The 14603-nt window shown below is 31.3% G+C and overlaps 1 protein-coding gene across 1 annotated transcript; it reads right to left on the bottom strand.

Annotated features, from left to right (window-relative positions):
* Positions 1-219: 219 nt before the first annotated feature.
* LOC133705745 (proton pump-interactor 1-like) lies at positions 220-5832 on the bottom strand. Its single transcript, XM_062131132.1, has 8 exons — positions 5615-5832; positions 4685-5096; positions 2880-3065; positions 2585-2764; positions 2263-2457; positions 1455-1553; positions 846-1361; positions 220-749 (listed from the first exon to the last, which is right to left on the bottom strand). Exons 2-8 carry the CDS (start codon positions 5057-5059, stop codon positions 450-452), a joined length of 1851 nt encoding a protein of 616 aa, XP_061987116.1. The 5' UTR covers positions 5060-5096; positions 5615-5832; the 3' UTR covers positions 220-449.
* Between the last annotated feature and the right edge of the window lie 8771 nt (positions 5833-14603).

Here is a 14603-nt window from a genome sequence, read left to right as displayed (position 1 = left end):
AAGTAGCTTTCAGCGTCCTGATTGATGATCTCTTCGAGTCTTCTCACCTGAAATTTCAGTTTAAGGTCCACAGGCTAGTAGTCTAGCCTTTTCATTTCCTTCCATGAATAATTCTATCCATGAAAGTAAAAGAGCTTAACAAAAACTATATGCTGAATATGATCCTCCCCTACCCAAGCAAGCGCTTTCAACATTTATGAAATTTGACTGAAGCCAAAATTTGAGAAAAAATATTAATAACAGCATAAAACAAAACAAATGTATTTAGCTCTCTGTCTAAACCTTTAAACTGACCGACCTACCAACAACATTATGAGTTTGGAGTCCATCCATCGACAGGATGAAAGAACACAAAAGGATTAATTCTGCTACAACAGAGCTTGCCACTCACATGCTCATCAAGCAGAAAACTGTCCATAACTCTTCTACTTAACCCTAGTTTTAACTCTTCAGAGAAGATAGTAGTAGTACCCGAGCGCTAGAAACAAAAGAACTACTAAAGCAGCAGGAGCAGCCCATATCCAATAGTTTGTTGACTTTTTCCTCCTCGGGATGACTTTGGGAAGTGAACCCGGGCCTCTTGGACGATTCCTAGGCCTAACAGTATTCTCTTTCCGAACTTTTTCCTTCACTGGAACAGGAACCTCATCATTCACTTCATCCATTTCAGGTTCTGCCTCTGCAACTGCTTCGACAGGTTCCTCAGGCTCAGTAGCTGCAGCCTTCTTCTTTAATTTCTTTTCTCGTTCCTGAAGTGCATCAAAGAGTATTTTGAGTTTCTAAATACAAATAGTAAACCAAGCAAAGGCAGAAATTAAAAAATAAATAAATAAATAAACCAAAACCTTGAGCTTTTTCTCAGCATCCTTTTGAGCTCTTGCAGCTGCTTTTGCAGCAGCTTTCTCAGCCAGCTTCTTCTTCCTTTCCATGGCTTGCTTAGCTTTTGCTATTTCCTCTTCTCTTTTCATCTCCTTTAATTTCGCTTCATCAACTTCCTTTTCTGCAGAAGGATTCTTTTGCAGATTTTCCAGCCCAGAGACCTCCTTGTCAATGATGTCAGAGTGCTCTGAAGTCGTCTTCAATTCTGTCTTAGTAGTTTCCTTCTGGACCTTTTGGAGGAGTAGAGCATCTTTTTGAGAAGTGGGTTTTGGATCTTCTTTCGGTCGCTTTGCAATAGCTTTTACCACTGGCTCTGGTTCAGAAAGTTTCGGCATCTCCAATATCACCAATGGCTTCTCATCAGGGTTCCTAATTCGTCCATCCTTGCTCATTTGTCGGCGGTCAAGGGAGGGCAAAATTCTTTTCTCATAATCATCCCTAAAGGCTTTGTTATGGCTCCAGAGGGACATAAAATTTTCAACCTAATTATGGATATTAAAGAAAAATATTAGAATGTAGCAGCAATAATTAAAATATTGCTGTTCCTATCACCAGATAGTATTTGTCTAGCAAACCTCAGCATGTGCAAGTTCTTCAAGAGCCTGTACATCTTTCCTAGCAGCAAGTTCTTTGGCTTTGGTCAAGAGCATACGGCATTGGTAAAAGCTGGCATTCTGATGAAGTCATGAAAGATTATTAAAGTTATGTCCAAGAAAAAAACTCACAAGCTTAATCGAAAATGTAATAGAAAAGGCTAGCAAAATGATTGAATAACTATTCTACAGCCAATAATCAAAAAAGAAGCCAAATTCAACAATGTCAAAAGGAAAGGGGAGGGGAAGGAGGGAGGATCCAATACAGCTTGTTAGTTTAAGCTTTTCTAAAACTACTCATTCTAAAGCAAAGATTCAAGAGAGGTTCGTAAGAAATACAGTCCTCCAGGAGGCACTGCAAGGCATGCACAAAGGAATAATATGAAATTCAACAACAGCCTCACAGTGCAAAAGTAAAACCGCCAAGTCTACCACATCAATTTGGTTATGAATTGATTGTCAATACAGGCTCCCATGCAAGCAATAATCTCACTAAATTATGGTGTCAAAAAATGCTTTTCAAGGTAGACTCCAGCTACACCTCTGAAACACCATCCTTTTGGACCTCAACATTTTCACAGCATATCGGAGCATGCTTGCTTTGTAGTTTGCTTTTTCAGACAACAGATTTCTGGCAAAACTAACCTTGAAGTAGTAGATGGAAGTAGAATCTGTTGAGGGTAAAAATTAAGGACTAAAAGTGGTACAAAGCTTTTGATTAGCGCATGCCTACACACTCACACAGACAGCTCCTTTTTAAAAAAATAATTATTGGAATTAATAAACATACTGCCTCATCACGCTGTTTCCGAAGTTCCTGAATAGTTTCATATGCTTTGTCCCTCTTCTGGGTCACAGCTGTCAACTCATCCTGTAAAGTCTTAATTTCAGCATCCAATGCCTTCACTTTCCCATCTAGGCCGTCAACTTTTCCCCAAAGTACTTGTTGTTCCTTCCTTACACCATCCAAGTCAACACCTATAAGCTAAAATAATCGAAATGAAGTAAATTATTGTTACATACATGAAAATAACAACCATACAGGCACAGAAAGTAAAGTTGGTGAAACTACAAACTTCCAACACATGATATTTCAGAAACAGTTCGCTTACTTTGACCTGGTCTTGAATGGCTTCTTTCTGACCCATTGAATCCTGAATCTTTGCTCTCATAGCAGCATTAGCAATTACTTTTTCCCTTGTCCCCTCAAACTGTTTGATTTCTCTAAGTATTTGCTTCTCCTCTGTCAATGGGATGCTCTCATGTTGTATGCGGTATTGCAAACTGTAGATCTGAAATCACCATACCAATACAAAAACTTAAAAAATGCAATATCACACTTGCTAATGCACCAAAACAAACTGGCAAGTCCCAATGTGCATGCAAAGCTAGCAGCTAAGAACATACAAGATCATTAAGCTCTTCCTCGGATGAACATAAACCACCTCGACCAGCACTATTTGTGTCACGCAGCTTGCCCAGTGCCTGCTGCAGAGGTTCTATTTTCTTTTTTTTCTCATCAAACATCGATTTATACTGTCGACCCTCATTCTTCAGGGTCCTTACCTGGTTCACCAACTCTGCCCGTTTCGCCTGCAGAAGAACAAGTAAAAAATAAGTAGAGTTCCATTGGAGGTGAAAAACAAGTAGAATTTCATTGGAACTAGATTGGTGCAATCTTTTTCGAAAAATGTGAACTCTGAAATGTGCTAAGCATATGGTAGCATATAATGGAACAGCATGCTATGTAAATAATGGACTCTTTGGAATCTACATTTTAAGAGCAAATAATTCTAAAGTTTTGTTCTTTCTTTAACTCAATAGAAGATAGTCATTTCTGGAACTTGAGCTAGGACACCTCCATGGTTAAGTTTTCATCACAATGGTTGCTAGCTAATTGTATCATATGATAAATTTCTTCATAACCAAGAATCTTAGTTTCAAAGAGTACCATGAGAATGTGTTAATGGAGTTTGTGTGCAACTAGAATGAAAACAAAGGAAGAGAATAAAAGTTAGAGTAATTGCTTCCAGTAAGGTCAATAGCTACAGCATAACAACCAAGCTCATAGTTAAAATATCAGGAAAAAAAAAAGAGAATATATTATAAATCTGAAAGCAGAAATATAAATATTAACTATAGGGACCCTCAAAATTTAGTGATTTCAAAACTAAAAATCTTTGTACAGAGTTATCAAACACCATTCCAGAACAATTTTGTAATTACTAGTGAAAAACTTAAAGGTTTTAAATACTGTGCCATTGAATTGGCACAGCAGGTGTAAAAGGAAGACTTTCTTTGTCATTAACATTATTGCAATGGTATTTTCACAGACATCAATACATAATTCTAATATTTGCAATGTACCAAAAAATGTTGCTATGCACATTTATCAGACACGTGCCTGATTCCATCCATTGACATACATGGTTTAAAACTGAAACACTAATTAGGCCAATCAGTAGCATTAAGATCCTCATTTCTAAACTTCATCATTCAAAGGTGAATAATACTAAAAACTTAAACAACTTACCATAGAAATGAGCTTTCCTCTCTTTAGAAAAGAAACATGTAAATGTTCTGTTAAGTTCATTTAAAAGGGGACACAAAGAGAGACTAATACAAAAGGAAGACAGGAGATTTATTTCTTCTTGTTGACTTGGGAAATTGCAGGTAAAACTAAATACATAAATGGCTGTACTTTTATTTTGCCCTATACCTATCATCCCTGCCTATACTTTTATTTTGCCTTGCACCTATCGTTCCTTCTTTTCATAAAGAAATTCTCTTCGAAATCAAGCTATTTCCAAAATCAAATGTTCACTATGAAAAGTAAGTTTTGCACGGGTCTTTCATCCTAAGAAGAAACTACCCTCACCAAACACATGTTCAGATCAGGATTTCCCAATTTCACATCAAAAGATTTATCATATTTGTCTTGTGCTCATAACTTGCAATTTCTTTCCTTTTAAAAAAAGTTCCAGTTGGATTATTTTAATAACCCTGTTGAGCAAAATAAATGTGATGAAAATGAACAAAAAGAGCTGATTACCTGCATTATTTCTGCGTGCTGCTATGGAATTATTCGGACCAATCATGATAATTCACAAACATTCTTAAAACCCATAACTTTCTAGTAATTTATAGTTTTCCAGAACAGCTGAGACGTGGCAAATAGCATATCTAGTAAAAACAATAAGCTTCCAACATACCCTTTTAGCTTTTAATTCTTCTGTAATCTCAAACCGCGACAGATTCCTCTTCTGAATCTCCTTATCAGCCTGATCAATTTTGGATTTTATTTTTGGATCATCGTATTGCCGGTACGTTACAAAGTAAAAGGAATGGATCTGCTTAGGAGCAGGCCACTCGTCAACGGCATCCTTCGGCAAGTTTGCATCTGTAGCATCATTTCCTTCTGCTCTAACTGGCTCCTCCCCATGTGAACCAAATTGTATGGGCTCGGTAAGCCCTGATACCTCATCCAGTTTCACGTTTTCCTTTTCATGCAGAATTGTTTCATCTACTTCACTAACACTGTCAATAAGGACCTGAACCTTCTCAGGTGCCACAACCTCAACGCCCATTGCTCTTAACAAAGATCAACCTTACAAATGAACAATCCTGATGTACAAACAAGCACATGTTGAGAATATGAATCAAGAAAACCCATTTTACAACAAGATCAAGGCGTCAAGCAAGTCCAAATCCATTTGTTTTACTAAAAAACAAGATCAAAATTAAATAAATATATGAATCATATCGAACTTATCATTCAAGTGAAAACCAAAGCAAACCCAGATAGAATCACCACTCATATACAACGCAAAATCCATAACACAACAGTAACAACAATCAAAGAACACTTGGATGAAATAAAGATATCAAAATCACATATTTACAAGTAAATCCGATAGATAAAACCATCATGAAAAAACAACACATCAAATCATTAAAAAACAAAACATGTCCTTCACAAAGATCAAATCTTTTTCAACTTTAACACACCATTCTAATCATGCAATAAAGAAAAGAAATCCCAACAGAAGCAAGAAATGAGATCAATACATATCAACCAAGAAAAAATAAAAGGAGAAGAACCTAGGGATATGATAATAGAAAACAAGAATGGGAATTGTTACCAGAAGTAGAAAGAAACGGAAGCAGAAAAAGAAGACCCTCTTGACAAGAAAAGGGCCCTCAAGTTTCGAGTTTTAACCAAACGAACAGGGTGGGTCGTGACTTAGATCTCGAAGTCTCTTCTCCTTCTCCCCTTCTCCCTGTCTCTGAGACAAAGCAGGAGTCACTTCTCTTTCTTAAGCAAGAGAGAGGCAGAGTAAAACGGGACCCTGGCACCCTGCTATATAGACACGCATTACTTAGAGAGGTGAAGAGGATATCTCGGTTATCTTTAATTTCTACTTTCTATAATTTTATTTTTTAAAAAGTTTTATTACTGATTTTTCATGAATTTTTTGGGAAAAAAAATAAATTAATTTAATACGTGGATATCAAAAATAAATAAATAAAATATTATTTTAATATATTTTTAAATAAATAATACTTAAAAAAACACTTTCAAACAGTTTGTAAAAACAAAAAAACAAAAAAGAAACCGCCCTTTCTTTTTTTCCTTATAAATTTCCATAATTTTTTTTTTAAAATTTGGCATGAATTATAATAATAGTATATATATATATATATATATATATATATATATATATATATATATATATATATATATATAAAGAAAACTTGCTGAAAAAGATTTGAAAGCCTGCAAGGATTGAAGAGGACCTGAGGATCTTCGCACCAATACTTTTGCTCTGAATAAATTGAACCACAAAGTTATATATGTTTTAATATTTACTAATTATAGTTTTTATCTTCTATTTTTTCATCTTATTCAGGTTTATTTTTGCTTACAACTAACCTTCGGTTAAAAATAAAAACCAATTTTTTAAAAGGATTTTCTTACCAATCAAGGAATTTCTAGAAATACAACTCAACTTAAAATAAATTTTCAAGAATTTATATCTCTTATTATAATCAAACAAACAGCTTAATTGGACGGCCTAACCGAGTTTCACCTCAAGCTGCGTTGGACCACAACCCAACCAAGCTATCCTTCTATGTTTCTCTTTTTTTTTCTCTCTCTCTTCTCCTAACAGGCTTAATTAAGCTTCACGAAATTTGATTAGGTTAAGGCTCAACAAAGCTAGAGCTTTGATATGACCAAGTTATTTTTTATTTATCTAGGTTTCTCATTTTACTATTTATGAATAGTAATATGCATGGCAGTATTCATGAATATTAATATGGGTAGTGCTATTCATGAATAGTAATTTTCACTTGTATTTTTCTGGATATTGTTTTTAGATATTTTTCATATTTTTTCAAAGCTATATATTATGAGGTTTTGAAAGAAAAAAAAAGAATTTATCTAAATCACACTACATTACATTTAACACTATTTCATTACATAAAGAACACACTTGACGAACATACATTTTTTCTCTATAAACAAAAATTATCATTTTTATTTTCTTGAGTTTTTACTTGCTTATCACTTAAGAAAAAAGCTTCAAAACAAACTTAAACGTCGGAGTATCTCTTGTTCCATGAGAGATTTATTTTACAATTACAACATAAACTTGAGAACTCATCAGCTAGGGAAATTCAATATTTTTCTTTGAAGTTTTTTTATGTCTTCATCAATAGCGTTGTTTGTTAAGACCTAAACAAAAAACTTGTTCATTCCCTTTTAATTTCCACAAAAACTTTTTTTTATGGTTAACAAGATTTCAATGCACAAAAGAGTGATTAATCTCCTTACTATATGGACTCTAGCTCCCATAGGTATCCAACAACTCTCCCAATAAATGCAATTATTGAACAATGTTATTCTAGCTATACATGAACAGCTTTGCTCTTTTCAGTACAACTAACAACAAAGTCAACCCACAACACTAGATATACAAAGATAATTTCTGATTAAAAAAGAAATATGTCAAGTAGGTATCATACTCCAACTCTCTAAATGAGCCAACACTCAACAACATATCCAAACTATAAACATGGTTATCTCCATTAATCTTCTTCTGAGTCTTAGTCTTCTTGCTCACAAACTCTCCATCACAAAAAACCTAGGCTTAATGTGCGTGAGACTACACCAACCCCAACTATTGCGCGTCATTCTCACAAAGTGAAAGAGTTTTTATTTTGTCATAGTGTGTTGCATACTCACATCATCAAGGATTGTATCGTTGTTAAAGCCAATTTAAACAACTATAATGGCTTTACATAGTTATATATAAAAAAAAAAATTAATTTTTTTAGGTTTTTTTTTCATTTGAAAAAAAACTTGTAAAGAAATTAAGAAAAACCTCTAAAATGTATTTTTTAAAACTTAGTATAAATTAAAAAAAAAAACTAAAAATGCATAACAGTAATACTTTCTAGTTTTTTAAATAAGAATATATTATATTTGAATAATAAATATAATATTATTTATTATTAAATATAATATTATTTAAATATAACCTCTAAAATGTATTTTTTTTTAGTTTTTATTTTTATGACTCGGGTTTTTGAAGGGAAAAAAAAAAAGTATTACTGTTATGCATTTTTATTAATTATGCCGAGACATTTACTACTGCTAAACCACAACTGGTGCAAAAGGGCAATTTAAAATCCGTCGTGTAAAAGCGAATTTCCTGCCTCCATCAATTTTCCTGCCTCAATGCCCTTGTTTAACCTGTCAATAGTAAAACTCACTCTGGAAGTATCAATTTTTCGGGCAGGAACGCGTATGCCTCCATGGATTTTCCTTGGCCTCCACACGCTTGGCCGCTGATTACAAGAGCTGCTTCTAAGATTTGGATAAGTACATCAGTACCCCTGACACTTACGACAAATTACCCCACTAACTTTAACGTTTTTACACGTGCAAGGTCAAGTCTGACAAGCACTTAATGTTTTGGCAGCACTAGATATTTTGCTGTTAATGGGATGGTGGAAGTAAAGAATCGGCCCCAAAATGGACTTCCCATTCCTTCTATGGTAGATTTCCCATTCCTTTCTTGCTTGGTCAAAAGGTTTATCTTCTTTTGCTGATATCCGATTCTTCAGGAGAATTAGGGATTGGAATCTCGAAAGATAGATTGTGTTTGGTTGAGATTTGGGAAGAAAAAAAGGATAAATGTAAATAGTGTTTATTATTTAGGTAATATTTGATTATTATTGTAAGATAGATAAGACGTAAATGCTGAAGATAAAGAAGATAAGATAAAATAAAAGAAGATAAAATTATATTTGATGTTGGTGTATAAGATAGAGTAACAATATATTTATCATGTTTAGTTGATAATGGATAAGAAAACATAAAATATATAAAAAAATTAATTTTACCTTTAATATGGTAATTTTACTGTAAAACTTATATATTTTAAAAAATAATTAGATATTTTTTTTACTTTAGTTTATATTGAGTGTTGAAATTAATAATAGTATAATAGCCATAATTATAAGACTCGGATTAGCTTGGCTCGGCGGGTCAACTCGGGACTTAAACCAATCCGGGTTTAAGAAAAATAGAGGAAGAATTAACACAACCTAACCTAGAAAAAAACCTAGGTTGATCCATGATCTAGTCGACTCGTGGTAAAACCTGTTTAAAAACCCATTGACTTTTTACGGAATTTTTTTTTGTCAAAATGACTTTGTTTTGATCCTTTTTAAAAAAAAATGATTAACTTGGGTTTACTCTCCCGACTCGCGACTTAGGCCTGACCTCAGATCGACCATTAGATCGAGTTTTAAAACTATGATAATAACCACTTTTATCATTACATGTCTTAATTGAATAATTTTGAAACTAAAAGTTTTTTACAATGATATTTAGGGATAAAAAAATAATAAATATTGTTTCTAAAAACATGTCCCATTTGTATCTTCTATTTTGAAAGTACAAAAATTCAATTCAAAATTATCTCAGAGACATTTATTTTTATGTTTTTATCTTTGTCTCGGGAAGTGGTTGAGATCATAGTGAAAAGAGAGAGAGAGAGAGAGAGTAAAATTGTAAAAACAAACATGGAAGAGATAATTTTTTTGCCAACTTTGTACACTGATTTCTCCCTCTTCTAGCCATGGAATCCATATTTTGTCTTTAATGGTGTCAAATCTCGACTCTTGATTCGACCTAGAAAGATCCCAACCGTTGGCTCAAAGTTGCCATCATGGTCTGAAAAAAGTGTTGCAGAAGGGCTGGTTGGTTGGTCACTTTGGGGCAGTGTCAAAGTTGTTGTGGTGTCTATCAGCTATAAAGGACCATACTAAAATGTAGTCAGATATCAGGCCATCGTTTGCGTGCAAGTTGTGTCAAATTTGATGGAGAGATGAAGCATTACATGCCTTGAAAAGACGGCCACTTGAGCAGCTTTCGGGCAAAACCAATGATGAAGAAGATGAACTGTTCCAGACAAACTTCAATTTCAGCCCTGAATTTCAACACCTTTTTTATTTTGGTTTTTGGTTTTGGATTTCTTCAATTTAGCACCTAATTGAACATTAAACTTTTAATTATTTTCAATTTCACCCCTGATTTCAATCAATTGAGTCCCTATAGTTCAACGTCTTTTGCAAAATAATAATTGGCTGTGAATTTCTTCAATTTAACCCTTAACTGGTCCTAAAATGTTGATTTTCTTGCGATTTTACTCCTAATTTGAACCAATTGACTTTGTAAAAATTAAGTTTGGTCTTCTAAAATTCTAATCTTCTCAATTAAGCCTAAATTAGGCTTCTAAATTTTATTTTACATCAATTAAGCCTCTAATAAAATTCATTTGACCCATTTAAAGTATAATTAAGTCCTTGCACCTAATTAAATATTTAATTGGAACCAAATTAATTCTTAAACATAATTAAACTTTAATTTGACTTATGATTAAATCAAATTGGCCTATTAAAAATTTAATTATGTCCCAAAGCTTAATTTTTATACAGATTCATCAAATAATGATTTAATTTGACATTGAATCTACATTGTCTCTTCAGTTTTGGGTAAGAATGAGATATAATTAAGCTCCCAATTCCATCCAAAATTGCAGCTTGGTTTTTTCTAAATTTGAAATTCCCTTAACTTGCTTTTGTCAAAATATCAGTCTTCTTGCTATTATTATTTTATTTTTATTTTAAAAAGAAAACAATATGAATTTAAGGAATAACCTAGAAATGGGTTATGACAATACTTATTATATTGGATTGTGTTAAGATAGTTAAATAGTAATAAATTATAGTATTGCATTGTTAATAAACATGTTATACTATTTGAATTAAAATGATCATAAAGCAAATAAATTTATTATAATACTTTTTTTAACTACATTAATAAAAAAAATCAACCATATTATCTAATTTAATATAATTTGTGTGCTTGTATTTATTTTGATTAAAAATCCTATTAAATTTACTTATTTTTATACTGCATACCATGAATAATACATAACAAGGTAAAACATTCATTATTATTTATAAAAAAAAGATTATTAATTATGAATATATTTATGATAAAAAAAATAATAATACAAGTTTTCTATAAATATAAATTATCTAATACTTATATTTGTAGATATAAGGTTAGGAACATGAATAATAATACTCAAAATATTGAAATAAATATCAATATGATTATGTAATATTGACAATTTTCTAACTTAAAAACAATTATCAGATGATTTTTTTTAAAAAAAAATAAACAATATTTTATCTCATATTTGTCTTTAAAATCTTTGAGGTGAAACATTGAAAGAACATGAGAAGTTATAAAATGCTTAAAAAGCCTAACTTTTTTGCCCAACATCATCTTGGTGGCCATCCCTAGTTCTAAATTTAAGGAAATTCATATTCCAATTGGGGGTACCAAAATATTTTAACGAAGTCATAGTATTACTTTCTTCATGGATGATTAGATGGCATGGACTAGGAGACAACTTCAAATGCATATAAAACTATGTTATAAAGTTGTCTTATATGGTTATGCATATATGAGATGAACAATCAACTTTGACACTTTTTTTCCTTTTTAACATAGTGCTAGGATTGGGTAAGAATTTATTCTTCAAGGCAAAGTATTGACAACTTACGAGAACATTTAGTAGTTAATTTGGAATAATAGAAGACATAAAGAAATTCCAAATCCATTCAGCTTCCTCTCAACTTAATCAAGAGCAATAAACTTTAATTCTATCATGGATCTAGCGACATATGTTTGTTTGAAGAATTTCCATGACATAGCTACTCCACCAAGTATAAAGATACATCAACTTGTGGATTTCAAATCTTTAGTGTCAAATATCAAATTAGCATCATTATACCCTTCTAGCACTTCTAGGTGATTAATATAGTATAGATCATGATCCAAGGTATACCTCAAATACTTCAGTACTATTTTTATTACCTTCCAATGATTCATACTTGGATTTTTTTATAAATCTACTTAGTTTACTAACCAAGCAAGCAATATCAAACCTTGTACAGTTTGTAACATACATTAGGCTTTCAATTATTTGAGAATATTCCAATTGTTTATTTTTTTACCTCTATTCTTGAATAGATGTATACTTATATCAATTGGTATTTTGACTGTGCTACTGTCATCATTATAAAATTTCTTGAGAACTTTCTCAACATAATAAAATTGAAACAATATCAATCCATTAGATATCTTAAAAGTTTTTATTCCTAGTATGATATTTACAACACCTAAGTCTTTTATGTCCAACTTGTTAATTAGTATTTTCTTAGTAAACTTGATCATGTAATTAATGCTGCTTAGAATTAACATATTGTCCACACAGAGATATACAATGACATAGTCTTTATCTATGTTTTTCATATAAACATATTTTATCATCTTCTTTGATTTTGAATTAATTTGGAAACATAACCTTATCAAGATTTTCATACTATTATTTAGGTGCTTGTTTCAAACCATATAATAATTTGACAAACTTATAGACTTTTGTTTTCTTGTCCATTGACAACAAACCCCTCGGGTTGTTCCACGTAAACCTCCTCAACAAGGTCAACATTTAAGAAAGCTGTTTTTACATCTATTTGATGTATTTCAAGTTTATTAATAGATGTAATGCCTATTAACATTCATATGAAAGTTATTCTTGACACAAATGAATATTGCTGTAAGCTTTCATTTTTCTTTTAATGATCTATTTATGGCCTAATGGCTTACTTCCGAGAGGAAGATCCATTAGTTTTCATGGATGATTATTCATAATGGATTTGATTTTACTATTAACTGTCTCTTTTCAACAAGAAGCTTCTGGACAAGACATTGTCTTAGAGTAGATTCGAGGTTCATTTTCTAATAAGTATCTTTAAAAAAAATCTATTAGTGTTATCATTTATGTATGGTGTTCGGTTCGCAAGAAAAATAAAACAGATTGTAAATTTCATTATATTGATTTTTCAAAAGTCCATAGATATGTGAAAAAAATAGTTTTATTTTACCTCAAAGGATTTGTTATGGTAAAAAAAAGTTAATTTTGTCTAAAGTTTTAGGAAGGTGGTATTCATACATTTCATTATTGTATATTATGCTTTGGTCTTAATATAGGTACTAGAGTCTCTTCAATTATGAATAGGTGTAAATAAAAACAATATTATTTACTGATTTGTGTGATAACTTCTTTATTCACTCATTTTACTTAAAAATAGTACTATATTTTTTATTTACTTTGAGAAATAATTAGCTATGATATCTTTATTAAACTATTTTAAAGAAATAAATTTTGAATTCTCATTGTATTTTATATCAATTATAACATCCAACAGGTAGTGATTTGACCATTATAGTGAGAATCATATACAAGGATAGAGATTGATCATGCGGTTTCATTCATATGTTTAGTTGATTTTAAAAATAACATCTATCCTATTGTTTTGGTGAAAAATATCTCAACTATAATAAATATGCATCTTCTTAACTAATTTAGAAGTTAGAACTAATTTTAACTAAGATTATTTTTTTTGCAAGAAGTGATTTAACTAACTTATGATTCGATAAAAAAAATTAGATCAAGTAGTTGAAAGAAATGGGAGAGTTTATACAAATACAGAGAAAAAATATGACACCATGATGGCATGCTATAGAACAAAAAAAAAGAAGGTTACTTATAATTTTAGTAAGGTAAATAAATCTTCAGTTAATCAAAGAAAAGTAAATATGATGCATTAATTTGAGAACATCTAAAAAAATCATTCATGTTCAACCACCATCGTGACATTAAGTCCAACCACACAAACGTATAATTTTAGTAATCTTACTTGTTTAAAATTATTGATATCCTATTGTTTTATCTTTAGTTTTTATAGTATATGCAACAGAACATAACTACGTCGATTAAGGGTATCATGACACCTCAAACTTCAGAAGGTTTTATGTTTTAGACTTAATATTTTGAAAGTTTTTAATTATACCTTTCAATTTTACATGTTTTTACCCTAAGAATCAATTATTTTCTTATTCATCCTCAAATCTGAAGTTTCTAGTTCCGGATATAGATATAGATAGATTATGTAACCTTAAGTAAGTTGTGTAGACAATATAATTTTTTGCCAAATAAATTTAAGATTATTTAATTCCTTCATGAATTCTAGCATTGGTTCTTCCATTTTGCTTAAAACCAATTTAGTAGTTTTTATTAGGCCACCAAGCTCAAATTGAATTGTTCTTTAATATGGGCTATATATTACATATGCCTTTTTATTTTAGGTCAGTTTAAAATTAAATTAAAAAAAAAACAAAAAGGCATTAATATTTCACCGTGTCATGTGAGAGCTTCCATAATGGATTCATAAAGTGAAAGCTTTTTTTTATTTGTCCCTGAGTATTTTTTTCACTTTGGTCCCTAAGTTTTTTTTTTAAATTTGGTCCTTAACATTACATTGATTTGGGATTGGTCGTGGTGAATTTTTTTATGCCTATGTATGGGGACCTCTCAGTATCAGGAAAATATTTCATTACTCGATTTATGTTTGGCTTGACAAAAAATTCAATTTCATTGATTTAAAAAAATTAAAGCTTAGAAGAGGATGAAATTTGAAGCT

Source organism: Populus nigra, chromosome 1, assembly GCF_951802175.1.
Source record: "Populus nigra chromosome 1, ddPopNigr1.1, whole genome shotgun sequence".
In the NCBI taxonomy this organism is placed as follows: domain Eukaryota; kingdom Viridiplantae; phylum Streptophyta; class Magnoliopsida; order Malpighiales; family Salicaceae; genus Populus; species Populus nigra.
The sequence above is the reverse complement of the archived record's forward strand: the minus strand, read 5'-3'. Positions and strand labels throughout refer to the sequence as shown.

Bases quoted from the DNA above. Each gene is read 5' to 3' on its own strand.
- LOC133705745 (XM_062131132.1), bottom strand. From the start codon at position 5,059: ATGGGCGTTGAGGTTGTGGCACCTGAGAAGGTTCAGGTCCTTATTGAC. The intron at 2,458-2,584 runs GTAAGCGAACTG...CGATTATTTTAG, and splicing joins CCATTCAAGACCAGGTCAAA to CTTATAGGTGTTGACTTGGA. The intron at 1,362-1,454 runs GTTTGCTAGACA...ATCCATAATTAG, and splicing joins AAGAACTTGCACATGCTGAG to GTTGAAAATTTTATGTCCCT.